The sequence below is a fragment of the Lissotriton vulgaris genome, chromosome 1_1, assembly GCF_964263255.1.
Source record: "Lissotriton vulgaris chromosome 1_1, aLisVul1.2, whole genome shotgun sequence".
Taxonomy (NCBI): domain Eukaryota; kingdom Metazoa; phylum Chordata; class Amphibia; order Caudata; family Salamandridae; genus Lissotriton; species Lissotriton vulgaris.
The window spans coordinates 500,471,146-500,485,877 of record NC_141685.1 but is presented as its reverse complement, the minus strand read 5'-3'; the positions used below and the strand labels follow the sequence as shown (position 1 = coordinate 500,485,877).

General features: G+C 41.4%; 1 protein-coding gene across 1 annotated transcript in view; it reads left to right on the top strand.

The window, feature by feature from the left end:
* The window catches only part of LRRIQ3 (leucine rich repeats and IQ motif containing 3), a 544,377-nt gene that overhangs the window by 443,683 nt on the left and 85,962 nt on the right, over window positions 1–14,732 (top strand). The window contains 1 exon segment of the mRNA XM_086953864.1: window positions 5,181–5,338. Coding sequence (XP_086809990.1) covers window positions 5,181–5,338 — 158 coding nt within the window.

Here is a 14,732-nt window from a genome sequence, read left to right as displayed (position 1 = left end):
TTCTCTCGCCTCGGTGCCCACTCTGATCAGCGATCACACTCGGCAACTCTGGGCATTAGCTTGCCTCATCTTCACTAACGGCCCCACCAGACCGCCGGGGATGCCTGGTCTCACCCTGGAGATACCCATTAAGGGACCATCTCTCAGGGAAGCCAGGAAGGGTTTCGCAGCGGTCGAAGCGCCTTGGGACCCTCCGGGTACGTAGTGCGCTATATAAATGCCTATACATTTACATACATACATACATATACATACATGGTACGGCTCCTCAGCTCTATGTGATCTTTGTAACAATTCAACTCAGGATATTAATCATGTCCTCTTTGTGTGCCCGGATCTACTTGCGTTCAGGCGCAAGTGGTTGAGACCTATTTGTCTCCAATTAAGCATTTCCTCTGCTATTTCTTTTTTAGATGCCATCTATAACCCCCCCAATAAAATGTTTTGTTATAAATTTTTAATTTTTTAAAAAGTTTCTTAGTTTTATATTAAAAGGTTGGAAATGTTAATTTTGATTCTGTATTTTATCCATGATTGTATGTAATTGTATCTAATTGTTCAATCTCTTATGTGGATCTCATTCGAGTTCCGAAATCATAAATAAATAAACTTGAAACTTGTTACATGTAGTCTGTTGGGTTAAATATGCTCATGAATTCTTGTTACATATTGTCACATCTAGAAATCTACCATCATAATATTTAGTTAAAGATATTTCACCAAGCACTGCCTGATATCAAATGACATGCAATAGCCCCTAACAAAAATGCTTTATGAATTAACCTTTTCTTTGCAGGCCTCGTAAATTACAAATGCAATCTCTTTGAATGAAGTTCAGCATTTGAGATTAAAATACAATATTTAGGGTCATATTGGATCCAAGTTCCATACTTCAATTCTTGTTGTAAACTATTCCTTGTGTCTTTTTGAACATGAGCTTTCTTGTAGCCTATACACATATATACGTAGTAATTCATCTGTAAATGTTTCCTTAGCAATCAGGCTCATGTGCCTTTCTGTGGGGACAGAAGACAGGCTGAGTTATAAGTGTACTCCGCTAAGAATTCAATGTTTTAACATTGAATATTTGTTTTTCCTTAGGCGTCATCAGGTTAGTTTTTGAGAGCCTGTTCTGTTATTTCAAATAGTCGATATGTTTGCCTTTTGAAGATTACTCCTACTGGCAGCAGAGTTCATGCATGCTTCAAACTACAAAGGGATATCTTCAATGTATTCGTCAAGGAGCTTCCTTAAAACTTCCACAAAAAAATGTTAGTGTCTTTTCGCCAGAGATGACAATTAAATGCTCGTTTGTTGATTCGATTACAGAAATGCACTCTCTTGTTGGGATGACTGAGGCAGAATAGAGTGCCCCAGCATGAACACACTTTAATACCTTCCAATGCATTATTGTAAATAAGGAATTGTTTGTATCACTATCGGCTTAACTGTTAACAATGTTATTACTCAAAGCTTGAACATCTTTAAGTGCTTTGTTTCCGTGAAAATGTTCCCAGCAGACAATTAAACACAGCGATACATATGTGTCTGTGGAGCAGCATTCACAAGAGGAATATGGCCAAGATGATAGGGACCACGGATTTAAAGATTATAATAAGGGCCACCGGAATTATGCAGCAGTGGCAGCATGTGTAGGGAGGGGCAGGTCCATGGGATGGGGAGGAGGAGTGGTTGTTCCACTTTTAAGTGTACATGTCAGTCAGTCAGTCAGTAAGAGATTCTTTTTTCGGCTAATAAAAGCCATAAAAGCAGAAACATAAAATAAAATAAATGTACCAACAACAGTTATTTAAACAAGACATAAAAAGGATAATAAAATACATAACAAATACAATTTGCCCATATAGGTTTTCCTAAAACCAAATTTACAAAAATAGTGAAATATTATCAAAAATACATACCTTGACAGTTCAGCTTGTAACAACGTATTGGATAAACTAAAGTTCATCAGATAAAGTGCAAATTCAGCTAGACAGAAAGCATCTTTCTCCTGGTTCTTGTGGCAGCTGAAAAGAAAGTAGCAACCCCAAAGAAAACCGTGGGTAAGGAAAGTTTCTGTAGCTATAATAAAGATGGCCTTGCATGAAAAAAATGACATGAGCAGAAGAATGTATTTTTTACGAGGAGTGACATAAAATGGACAAAAAAGAGTAAAGTGCAAACTGTCCTGATTGGAAATGTTTTCACATAGACATGGCTTTAAATTCCCAGGCTTCGCAAAGCCTTTTGGAACAGCTGCTAACCAGTGAATAAGATTCAGTCTGAATCCGGTTAGCAAAAAGCAGTGATAAATGGTATTAAGAAGAGACAGGTAGGGGTGCGCCAGTGGGCTTGGGCTAAGGGTGATGTAAATTCTTACCATGGGCATAGCAATATCTGTACCCTCCCTCTCGTCTTGCTGCCTGGCCAGAAACTGGTATTTAATGTTCCTGATGTCAGTTGATTGTAATGATTTGGGCTTAATTTACAAATCGAAGCAGCCTAGCCAACTCATCTGCTTCGATATGTACCTTAGCTATGGGATACACAAGGCCCCCTCGAGAGCCATACAGTCCACTATAACAAGTTGACTGAAGGTGGGGACTGGGGAAGACCAAATTCTCAACCAGTGTACTAAAGGTGCAACTGTAGTGTTATCAGAAATGAATCCCATACCAAGCTCCTCATGCTGCGTAAAGGCGGGGGAGCAGCAGGGGACAGCCAGGAGCCTACGAAAAAATGTGTTTTCCACCACCTGCAAGTCTTTCACATCCTTATACCCACACACATCGCAACCATAGGTGGCCATAGGAATACATTTTTCTCTGTTCACCTTTAACAGTGTAGGAGAGGGCTTTGTCCCCAGTCTTTTAGCAAAGTCTATAGTAACCCCCACTGCCCTTGCCAGGAAATTCTTTTTGTGTGCTCTCTGCGCAACCCTTGACCCATTCTCGACAAACAACATACCTAGATAAGGAAAGGTTGGGACTTTAGTTAATTCTACCCCCGCAAACAAACTTACACCTAACAGCCTTATTAGTGCGAATTGTCATAGTATGTAATTTAGAAAAATTGGTTGCTCGATCAAGCAAATCCATAAAATCTATAAAAGCATCAAGGAGTTTTTTGAGACCTACACCTGTCCTGGGAAACAACACTGTGTCATCTGGATACAAAAGTGTGGGTATAAGTTTAGAGCCAGCTGTCGTGGTGTCGTTACTAGTTGCCGAAAGAATAACCCCCAGCTTGGTAATCTACAGCATGAACAACAGAGGAGCCATAATAACCCTTTCCCTGAACCCTCTCTTGACCTCCCAGTCAACTGACACATAACCGTCCTTGTTATATCTCACCGCAGCCTTTGTATTATTATGGGCAAAATATAAAAAAGCCACAAGGTCTAAATCCACACCCAGCCCCAGGAGAACCAACCATAGCTTGGATCTATTGATATGGTCAGATGCTAGTGTCAGATCCATAAATGCAGTATGCAGGGATCCCTTCTTAGCTATTGTGTATTTCCCCACCAATAGATGTAGGTTAATGTACTGATCTAGCATTCCCTTTACCTTGTCTAAAGCAGTAACGGAGGTCTGAGATAAACTCATACTTATCTAACCAGGAGGATAGCCGGTCCAGGACTACTTTCCCCATGTTTTTTACCGCTGGGTCTAAGACATTGGTCAGTAACACGCTGCGTCATCCTTCGAGCCCTTTTTAAAAATAGGTATTATAATGGCCATCGACCAAGAAGAGGGGAAGCCACAAGAACAGGCCGCATTAAATACTCGTGTCAGTATCCTGGCCCAGGTCAGAGGGTCTGCTCTATACAAATCTGCCAGAACCCCATCAGGCCGGCCCTTTCCTCCGTCTCTGGCCAGGATAGCTTTATGTACCTCTTCAATATTAAAATGCAATGGGACACAAGCTGTACCAGTTTCCCACGGTGAGTCAAACCCTCTTACATCATCGTCACCATACATCCCTTCAAAGTGGAGATTCTATCTTTACAATCTGTTCTGGCATTTGCTATGTGTTAAAAAAGGGGGCTATTCACTACCTCCCAAAACATTCTGCTGTCTGTCGACACAAAAGCCCCGATCAAGGTCCTCCCATGCCTGGGCCCTAATAGTCATCTTCCTCTGTTGGATTACGAGTTTATATGCCTTCCTAGAAGACCTAACCGTTGCCTCACCCCTCTGGAATTGCTTAAGGGAATAGATTACATTCCTATGGGCCCCAGAGCACATACCATCAAACCACCTTATCTCCTTCGTGCCCTTGGGCCTGCTATTAATAGTTATGCTGTTAAGTATATGTTTTGTTTGCTCATCAAAGGCATCTAAAACCGCTTTATTCTGTGATTCCATATTCAAACAGAGCAGGGAGTCATCTGCATACTGGCTATCTAAAAAAGTCTCTGGTATCACCTTTGTCCAGTTTTGCCTGTGTGCTTGATCTTTTAAACTAATGACAGAATTTGAGATACTCCTCCCCTCCCCTCCATGTACTTCAGTGCAGAGGGCCAATTCAGCTTGAGGTGGCCAGCAGCACCAGGTAAGTCTTTTTAAACATTATTGTTATTATTGAACACCCCAGCCGCGTGCTCCATCACGTGGCCCCATCCGCACCCCTCCACCCGCCCTACCTCTCTTTATCTTTGTCAACCGCCTCTGCATGGAAAACCAGATTATGTGGCAAGATTGAATAAATTATCCGAAAAGGAAAAGGAAATTAAGCAGCATAATGCAACACCTAATTATTGCCAATTTAGCAAGTGAATACATCATCCAGCATTTTAAAGATGATCAATTAACATTTGCAAAAGGTCGACCAGAGCGTGGCACCAAGTGTTCTTCTTTATTTTAGTAACTTGCTTGAGCTTGAATTGCTTTTTGTAGAAATCAGGAAAGGTGGATTATGTAGAATACATGACATCATTCTAGTGGCTCTGTTTATAATTTGGTATTTTACAGTATTTCATAAAGTAATCTAGAGTGGCAATAAGAAACATGTACCCCTTTTCTTTTTTTTAAGACTGCATATGAATTTATTTCTCCCATTTCACGCCAAGTTGCTGCCAGCTCCTGTTAGTTATTAGAGTCGGAACTATCATCAAAGGAACAGGAAGGGGTGTTGGTGATTCTGTGATTTTTAACGATGTGTAAAGTGACGGCAAGTTGTATTTTTTAGCAGGTTGAGCAAAGTGAGAAAGCTGTGACTGACATTCCTAACACCATCTTTCGAGATCAGCAGCAACCTGTGTGCTCGCTTCTGTCAAAGCCTCTAAGAGAAGAAAAAAAACAGTCAATGAGATTAAATACATCTTGGCAAAAAGGTTTGTATTGTTCTAAACGAAGCCTGCCTTTTTCGCAACTGTTGTAGCTGAGATCAAACCATTCCACCTGCTGCAAGGATTCACTCGTTAGACTGCGTAATGAATATTCAGATTTTACATCAATGTAATTTGTTATATCAATGTAATTTGTTTTTAAAAACTCAATTTTATGGCAAGACAAGGGGCTTCTATTATGCTTTCCAATCTTACTTTAATCCAGTAACAGTAGTCAAGATAAAACTAAGAAAACTACAAATTCCATGAGGCTATGCAGAAAGTAGCCAATTCAGAGCAAAAACGTAGAGTAATTACTGACCAACACTGTAGAAGAGCCATGTATAATACCAAAGTTGACTGCGAACAGTTCTCTTTTCTTGCTGCTCGCATTATACTTTGTATTTTCTTTTCTAAATGCTGTTTTCAAATATTAACTACTTGTTGGACTTGGCCTTTTTTGCAGGGTCATCCCTGAGCTTTTTGCCTTCCTCCTGTATTTTGTCTGACCTGTGTTTGTTGGTTTTATGACTCAGGGCATTTTACCACTGCTGATCAGTGCTAAAGTGCATATTCTCTCCCTATTATAAATTGATGTATGAATTGGTGATTCCATAATTGACTGATTTGGTTTACTTGTCAGACCCTAGTACAGTGCACTAAGTGTTACCAGGGCATGTCAATCCAAATGCTGCTAGTGGGCTTACAGCACTGGATGTGCCACCCACAGAAGCAGCCTTGTAAAATGTGTTTAAGGTCTGCCATTGCAGAGCCTGTGTGCAGTCTGGTAGTGCCATGCTGACTGGGCAAGTGCACCCACTTGCCAGTCCCTAAACCTTCCCTTTTCTTCATATCAGACACCCCTATGGTAGGCCCAAGGGCAGGGTGCATTGTAAGTATAAGGTAGGACAGGCCCTGATGTGTGTGGCATGTCCTAACAGTGAATTACAGCCATTTTAGTTTTTCACTATTGCAAGGCTACCTGTTCTCCATAGGCTAGAATGGGCAGTTAGAATGTTACATTTTATAATCCTAACTGACTCAGGGAACAAGGTAAAAATTTGAGTTTAGTATGCCTGAACTCAGAATGATAAAACATATATTTTAGTGAAGTTGGTTTTAACATTCTGTGTTTGAAAATACCACTTTTAGAAAGTAGGTATATTCTTGTCTAACTATCAAAAGCCTGCCTCTGCTAGGTTGTGTATTCCTTGTCTGGAGTTTTGAGTGACAGAACTGGGGAATTCCAGGAGACATAATGAGGCAGCCCAGTGGTGAATAGGAGATCTGCATCTAGATGGGTGGGAGGAGTTGCACCTGGGAGCTGAATAGGGCTGTGCCTGCCTTCCACAATGCTGGCTCCACCTCCTGTGGTGCGTCTGATGTCTCTGCCCTGCACTGTGAACGAAGAGAAGGAATCAAGTCAACAAAGTGCTCCAAGGCTGTTCTTTTCCTCCACAATGCTGGCTCCACCTCCTGTGGTGCGTCTGATGTTTCTGCCCTACACTGTGAAAGGAAAGAAGGAGTCTTGTCAACAAAGTGCTCCAGAACTGGTTTGGACTGCGCAAAGGCCCCTCTGCTCTCAGAGGACAAATGATTTTGGGCTATAAATATTGGGACCCTGATCCCAAGAAATTAGTTCACTTCTGGACAAACAAGAAGAAACCTTTAACGAGGAGAGGAACCTGAAGAAACTGAGGAGAGACTATCCCTAATCTGAAGTGCTGCTTGGGGGATTGGCCTGCAGTGGTTGCCTGACTGCCAAAGAGAGGAGAGAGAACTTTGTGTACTTTACTTTCAACGTGTGAAGGATCTCCAAGGGCTTGGAACAAAGCTTGCCTCCTTCTGAAGTCTCAGGGACAACAGACTTCAACCCCCAGCTCCCCAGAGTTCCTTGGGAAGTGCCTGCTGCTGTTTTGGGCCTTCTGAGGGACTGTGTGTCGCAAGGAGCTGGAAGCACGACTCAAGAGGAAGAAGCGTGTCGCTGTCGCTGCCGTTGTATCGTGGATGTCGCTGCTGTAGCTGTCGTCTTGCACCGCATCGAGAGAAGCATCTCGCAACGAAGAGGAAGTGTGTCGCTGTCGCTTCTGCTGCCGTCGCATTGTGGATGTCGCAGCTGTAGCTGTCATATTGCACCGCAAGCAGAGGAGTGTCTCCCAATTTTGAAGAAGCGTGTCGCCATCGCTGCTGCTGCCGTTGCATCGTGGATGTAGCCGCTGTAGCTTTTGTATTGCACAGCATCAAGAAAAGCGCATTGCATCCACTGAGAAGCGCGCCACCGTCGGAGCTGTTGCCGTTGCATCTTGAATGTCGCCTCTGTAGTTTTCGCATTGTGTGGAAGCCTCTCGCAACGTCAGTGAAGAGTGTCCCAGCCGAAGCTGTTGCCGTCGCATCGCTGGACAAGGGTGTTACCGCTGCAGCTGACGCATCGAACCAAGACTTCTCACATCGTCGGAGAAGCATGCCGCATCTGGAAGATCTTCACATCTTTATTTCTTTACACCCGAACTTTGCCGCATTTCCATCGCTGCAACATTGCTTGTTGTGGAAGTGTCCCCCATCGAAAGGTACATTGACTTAAAGTGTCGCATTTTAAGAACTGAACAGAACTAAGCTAAAACTACCATCTTAGTTACAGTATTGTGGATTTTTGTTGTTTATGCTCTTTTTTTTTTATCCTCATATTGGGAATATGTAGATAGGAAGGTGTTTAGGAGTTTGACGGTTTTTGCGAGAGCTGTACCTTCACTGCCCCAGAGTATCTATCGATGGTCCAAGGCGAGTTTCCCGAAATGTTGATTATGACCAGTCAATTTACTCCTGTTTACCTTTATCGTACACAATAATTCCGTTGTTCCTGGGAAGAGCTAGCCTATAAGGCTACTCGGCAGAGTTCAAATCCTGCCTGGAATTATTGCCTCCGCTTTAATCATTGGAATATATCAAAAAAGAAAAAAAAAGGAAAGGTTTTCGGTTGTCATCTAGAAGTGATATAGTTTTCCCAAATCTCCCAGTATAGCGATCTTTTAGAGCGTTTCCCTATTCTTTCTAGTCTGCAGGTTTTTATTACAGAATTTAGCCAGTTTTCATGGGTTGGTGGTGCCGGTTTTAGCCAATTAATGCAAATTTCTCTTCGTGCTAACAAAATCAGAACAAATATTAAACTTTCTTGGTGTTTACTTAGCCTTATCATGCCTGGTTGGGTAGTAGAGTGGATCCCAAAAATAATTAAAAGCGTACTTACAGTTATAGGTGTTGCCATTACCGCTGTTAGTGTCTTACCAATCTCTTGCCAATAATGCGCGAGTGCTGGACAGCAGTAGAACATGTGAATATCATTCACCTTCTCTTCTCCGCACTTAAAACATGATTTTACCGGCGCGCCTTTAAATTTTGACAGTCTTTTTGGGGTCCAGTGTGCTCTATGAATAGAAAAAATATGGTTTCTTTTTAGAGCTGCCGGCTTTACACATGACCAGCATTTTTCTACTGATTTTTTCCAAATTAGCTTTAGATCCATGTCTTCGTTTGGTAGGTCTTTTCTCCATATTTTTTCCGGTATTGTTAAATCCTCTTCTCCAGATTCAATTAGAGCCCAGTACCATTTCGAGACTTCCTTTTTTATTGGGGTTTCTTTTATCCTTTCTTCTTCGAAGTTGCCCAAGTCTATTGCCCCTTTTGGGATGGTGTTGGCCCAGCTACTCAATTGATACAATTTGAACTTTGATACTTTTCCTTCTGTGATTGTATGCAGGTGTTCCCAAGATATTAAGGCATTTTCAACCAGAAGTTGTCCCCATTTTTCAATTCCTGATTGTCTAAGTGGCATTGGTAACGAGTCTTTTAAACATTCCGGCGTGCCATGGGAGTCCCATATTGGGGCCATATTGCTATAATATGGTATCTTTACTACATTTCTTATCTGGCTACAAAGTTTAACAGCGTTGTTTAAGATCTTCAGTTTTACTTTTTTGAAAAATTTTGGATGACCAAATTTGAAGAGGAAGTGGTCTTCTCCTTTCGTTAAATGTTGTAGAAAATGTGGGTAAGCGTGATGTTCCCTTAGCATGACTCTATAATTTTTAAGTTGAAAAGATCTGTAATACTCATGTACATCAGGGCTTGCTATTCCACCTTGTTCCTTTCTTCTCCTGAGTTTGTTCCATGATATTCTTGTACTTTTTGCTGACCAGATAAAACTAGATATTTCTCCTTGTATTTTTTTAGGGCTTCTTTTTTAAACTCTAACGGGATGGTGTTGAAGAGATATGTGAATTTGGGAATGATTGTCATTTTTATTGCATTGGATTTGCGGTAGACCTGACCAGATTTTGAGGAGTCTTCTCATTTCTTTAGCCACTATATTTAGGTTTAGTTGTGGACTTTTTTCCAACAATTTTGTTATAGTGATTCCTAGATATTTTATTTTGTCCTTTGTGAAAGATGAATTTGGGTTAGTGTTCCAGCTCATTGCCTCTGTCTTACTGTATATCCTGAAACCTTGCCAAAGCTGTTCATTGTATCATCAATTGCTGATTTTGAGAAGTTGTAATTATCAGTGAACACCATCAGGTCGTCTGCGTATAATGCCACTTTATTTGACCAGTTTTGATATTTATAGGGTGTTATAAGTGGGTGATTTCTGATAGAGCAGGCCAGGGGTTCGATATATAGGTTAAAAAGCAACGGAGACAAGGGGCAGCCTTGCCTAGTACCCCTCTGAATCTCGATGTTACTGGTGAGATTCCCATTCACTACTATTCTCGCTTTTGGGTTCGTGTAAATTTTCTTCACCATATGGCCAAAATTTCTCCCTAAGTTGTTTTTTCCTATGATATTATTTAGAAAAGCCCAATTAACACGATCAAAAGCTTTAGCTGCATCGTACTTAATGACCGTTAGGGGTAGTTTTTCGCAGATAGCAACATCGATTGCTGCCATTAGCTCATGTGTAATTTCCTGAATTTGTCTGCCCTTTATGAACCCCTTTTGATCCAGGTTAATCAATTTCAACATTACTTTTGATAGTCTTTTAGCTATTACATCCATGATCAACTTGTAATCACAATTGAGTAGTGATATCGGCCTGTAAGACTCGCATAGCTTTGGGTTTTTCCCTGGTTTTAATATAATACTAATCGTTGCGTCATTCCATGAATCGGGTATCTTATCGTGATCCAAATAGGTCTTATTCATTACTTCTGTTAGATACTCGATTAATGGTTCTTTTAATGCTATGTAAAATTTATTAGGAAGCGCATCAGGTCCCGCGGCTTTTCCTCTCTTTAGATTACTTATAGCAGTTCTTACTTCCTCTGGTGTGATTTCACTATTCAGGGAATCCACTTCTTATTCCGTCAAGCTTGGAAGGGGTACACTCTCAAGATATTTCTTGATATCCTCATCCGATGGATTTATATCTTCTCTATATATTGTGGTAAAAAAGTTTGAGAATTCTTGCCTTATTGAGACATCGTCTGAACAAGTTGATGATTGATCCTGAGTATGGATACTTAATATAATATTTCTAGTTTGGTCCGTTTTCATTTTCCAGGCTAACATTTTTCTGCAACCTTCCCCATACTCGTAGTTTGCTAATTTGCTATTCTCCCATTTATCTTGAACTATATTCTCCAGATAGTCCGCCAAGTTCTCTTTTAGTTTGCGACTCTTCTCTTCTAATCTTTCTCTTGATTCTAAAGATGTGCCACTCCCTAGTTGTACTTCTACTTCTTTGCTTATTCTTGTATGCTCCCAAGCTAAGTAATTTACCTCTTATTACCGCTTTATAGGCATCCCACGTTATTCTTTTGGGCGTTCCAACAGCATTATCTGCAAAATAGTGAAGGGAGGTTGTTTTGAGCTGGTCCACACTGTGTTCATCCTTGAGAATTGATCGATCAACAGTCCACCTGGGAGGCATGAGTGTTTGTGGTAGTAAGAGAGTTAACTGTACTGCCGAATGGTCTGATAAATGTGCTGGTAGATGTTCGATACATTTAACATTGTCCCGGAGAGAGTTGTTCAATAGGAAGAAATCTATTCTGGATTTATGGCCTAATTTCTTATTGTGAAAGGTATACAGGTAGTTTTTTTCTCCTTTTAACTTCCACATGTCTTCCAGGTTTAGATCTTTTTTATAGATCCCTAGCCATTCCCTCATTTTTGGTAAATTCATTTGTTTTGTTGGGGGCAATCTATCTGTTTTAGGATCCGCTATAATATTATAATCTCCTCCTACAATAATCGGAGCTGAAGATGTCAAAAGTTCTGAATACAATTTTTGAAGAGGCGCTGGGTCGTCCATATTCGGACCGTAATATCCCGCAATCGTGAGTATAGAGCCCTCAATCCAGATTTTAGCCACCGCCCACCTTCCTTTGCTGTCAACTACTTCGGATTCCAATTTAGCATTCAAGGATTTTTTTTATAATGATTGCCACCCCTTTTATATTGCAATCTTGTGAGGTGTGTATGCTTGTACCGATCCAGTGGAGGTTTTTTATCATTTGAGTCCATTCGGGCCTTACAAGATGGGTTTCTTGGAGAATGATGATCTCACTTTCTATCTCTTTTAAGTATTCCAAAATTCTTCTTCTCCTTTTGGGAGTTCTAAGCCCATTAACATTCCATGAAAGAATCTTTACAATCTTTTCTCTTGCCATTTTGTATGGATTATTGTCTTGCTTTGGGGTTGAGATTGAGACAACCGTCTGACTCCCGTACTATTCCTTTTATTTACCAATTTTGAGGATATTTTTTCATTTTTTTTTCCCTATTTTGCTCCCCACCCGTGTGCAATTAAAGTTTGCATATTTGTAATACAGTGTGATTCGAAATCCCCACCCTGAGGAAGCCTCCCTTTTTCTTGTTTCAGGTGGTATTTCCACCCGTTTTCGTGCTCCGTTTCACCAGTTGTTTTATTCTTTGTTATGCAAGCACTTCCCATTTTTTTCCCAATATTTACTTTATATTTAGTAGATAGATGTTTATATTGTGTTTTGATTTTCCGCTACAGCCGTTTTCTCTATTTTTTTTTTCATATTATTTTCCAGGTCCTTTTTATGGTCTTTACATAGGTAAGAGTTCCTACCTGCATTACTCCTTACTGGCTTTTTCAATTTTGATTTGGTCTTTTATTTGTTGATTGAGGTTTTCTACCTCTTTTGGCTCCCTTATGTTATGCATTTTATTTTGCCACATTATTCTCAAAGCCGCTGGGAATTTCAATTGCACGTTCGCTCCCAATGCTTTTAGCTCCTGCATAAGTTGCCCTAGTTCCGTTGTCTGTCCTGTGTGGCTTTGCATATGTCTAATCGGAATCGAAAAGACCAGTTGTCTTTGTTAAGGGTTCCACTTTTTAGTCCCTCACTTAGGATTTTTTCTTTCAAGGAGTGGGTTCTGAAGTTTACTAAGATTTTCCTCGGGGCTTTTCTTTCCTTGCTTTTCCTAAATGGATCCCTATGGACTCGTTGAATGTCTGCAGTCAAATCACAGTCTTTTGTCCAAGGAAAAAACTCCTCTAAGAGAGATACGACATAAGCCTTAATATCTGACCCTTCCAAATTTTCGGGAACATTCAACACTCTGAGATTATTTCTTCTTCCCTGGTTCTCCAAAGATTCAAGTTTCTCTTTAATAGCTCTCTCGCTATCTTTTAAATGTCGTATTTCCCTTTGATTTACATGTACCTTTTTACTTAAAGATCCAAGTTCGTTTTCAACAGCTGTAACTCTCACCCCTAATTCATTTAATTTCTGATCTAGGTTTTCAACAACCTCTTGGATTTTGTTTTGATTTCCTTCTGATATTGAACATTTTTCTCTAATTTCCCCCAGTATTTTGTCCATCATTTTGTCCATACACAACTCCATCATTCTTCCTGTCTTACTTGCACCCATCTGGTCCATGTCATGCTGCCCCGATACATCCTCTTGTGGCTCTGTGTCTGCCTCTGTTTCAGCTTGCTGCACCATCGGGGTGCTCTTATCTGCTTGTGAGGCTTGTAATGGTTGTGTTGACTGTATTGGTTGTGTCAAAGTTGACTGCATAGTTACTCCTTCTTCTGCCCTCTCTTCTGCGATTTCCTCTTCTTCTTCTTCAGAAGTAGGGCTAAGATACCGCCTATCAGGGTCTAAAACTGATAAGGGAACAGTATCTGCTGTATTAGCCGCTGGGGATTGACCTCCTCCTCTTATTTGCACCACTTGTTGCACCTTAAAGTATGATCTTAAAGACGGTGTTATCCTAATTTTTTGTCCCTTAGTTTTCGCTTAAGAAGATCTGATTTTTATGCTTTCAGATAGCTCCTCTAATCGTGGAGGGTGCTTTAGATTTTTCTTTGTGCTCCTCGGGGTCATGCACTTTCTTAGCGTTGGCAGTAAGTTTTGGTTAGACAGGTTTGGATTCCTGAGGCAGTATGAAGACCTTCCAGCCCCCTGTTCAGCTCTCCCTAGCACTGATAAAGGGGCCGTTTCTACTAGTGGTTTCCTTAATCTTGATCTTGATCTTGTTGCATAGACAAATTGGGGGGGGCCCTCTTCCCTTCTGTTTCTGCAATTACTGTCCTGTGTCAAAGGTGAGGTTATATAGTTGCAGCAAGTTTCAACCAAAGTATGTATTGAGGGATCTTTCTTACTTTGTTTTTTTATTTGATTTTCCTCCTCTTCTGTACTGTATGGCAATTTGTTGTGTGGCAACTCTTCTCCTCCAGGCACTCCCACTGAGTTAGGGGGTTGGCTACCCTTTTCACCTTTTTCACTCATCCAGCATGAGTCTGTCAAAACTAGTGAGTTATTGTTTTGCTCATCTCGAGGGTTCACTTGACGTACGTGGGGTTTTGAGTTCGCAGCCGCTCCTGAGAAGCCCAGTTCGATGCTCTCGGCGCTGCACCGTCGGTGATTCCAGCTTGCAGCACGCTCAGTTGCACTGCTGACTTTGCCGCTCCTACCCCGGAAGAGAAAGGTGATCCCGCCAAGCGTCTTTCAGCAGCTCTGGGCAGCGTCTCGCGCTCTCGCCCATAGCCCGGTAACGGGCGTGAAGCGGACCGCGGCCTCACAATTCTGCCGCGTCACGTCTCTGCTCCACCCCGTCGTACAAGTTCCCAATTTCGCTATTGTTCAGGGGCTTGAATCCGGCACGCCTGCTGGGTCGCGTCAGAAGGCGAAAGGAAGGTAAATCAAAAAAACGGCAAAGCCATCAATACAGAACGCCGCCGATGCTGCAGCCGGGCCCACCACAAAGGTAAGTGATCCTTTCAACTTGCCCAGTTGAGTTTTTCTGTGGGAGTTATAGGAGGTTTTTTTGGGGGGCTCTTAGATTGCCCTTTCTTTTTGCGGCGTCTTTAGCCGTTTGAAGTTATCCCATTTCTGCCTTGGGAAGCGCTTATCGGCTATGCAGT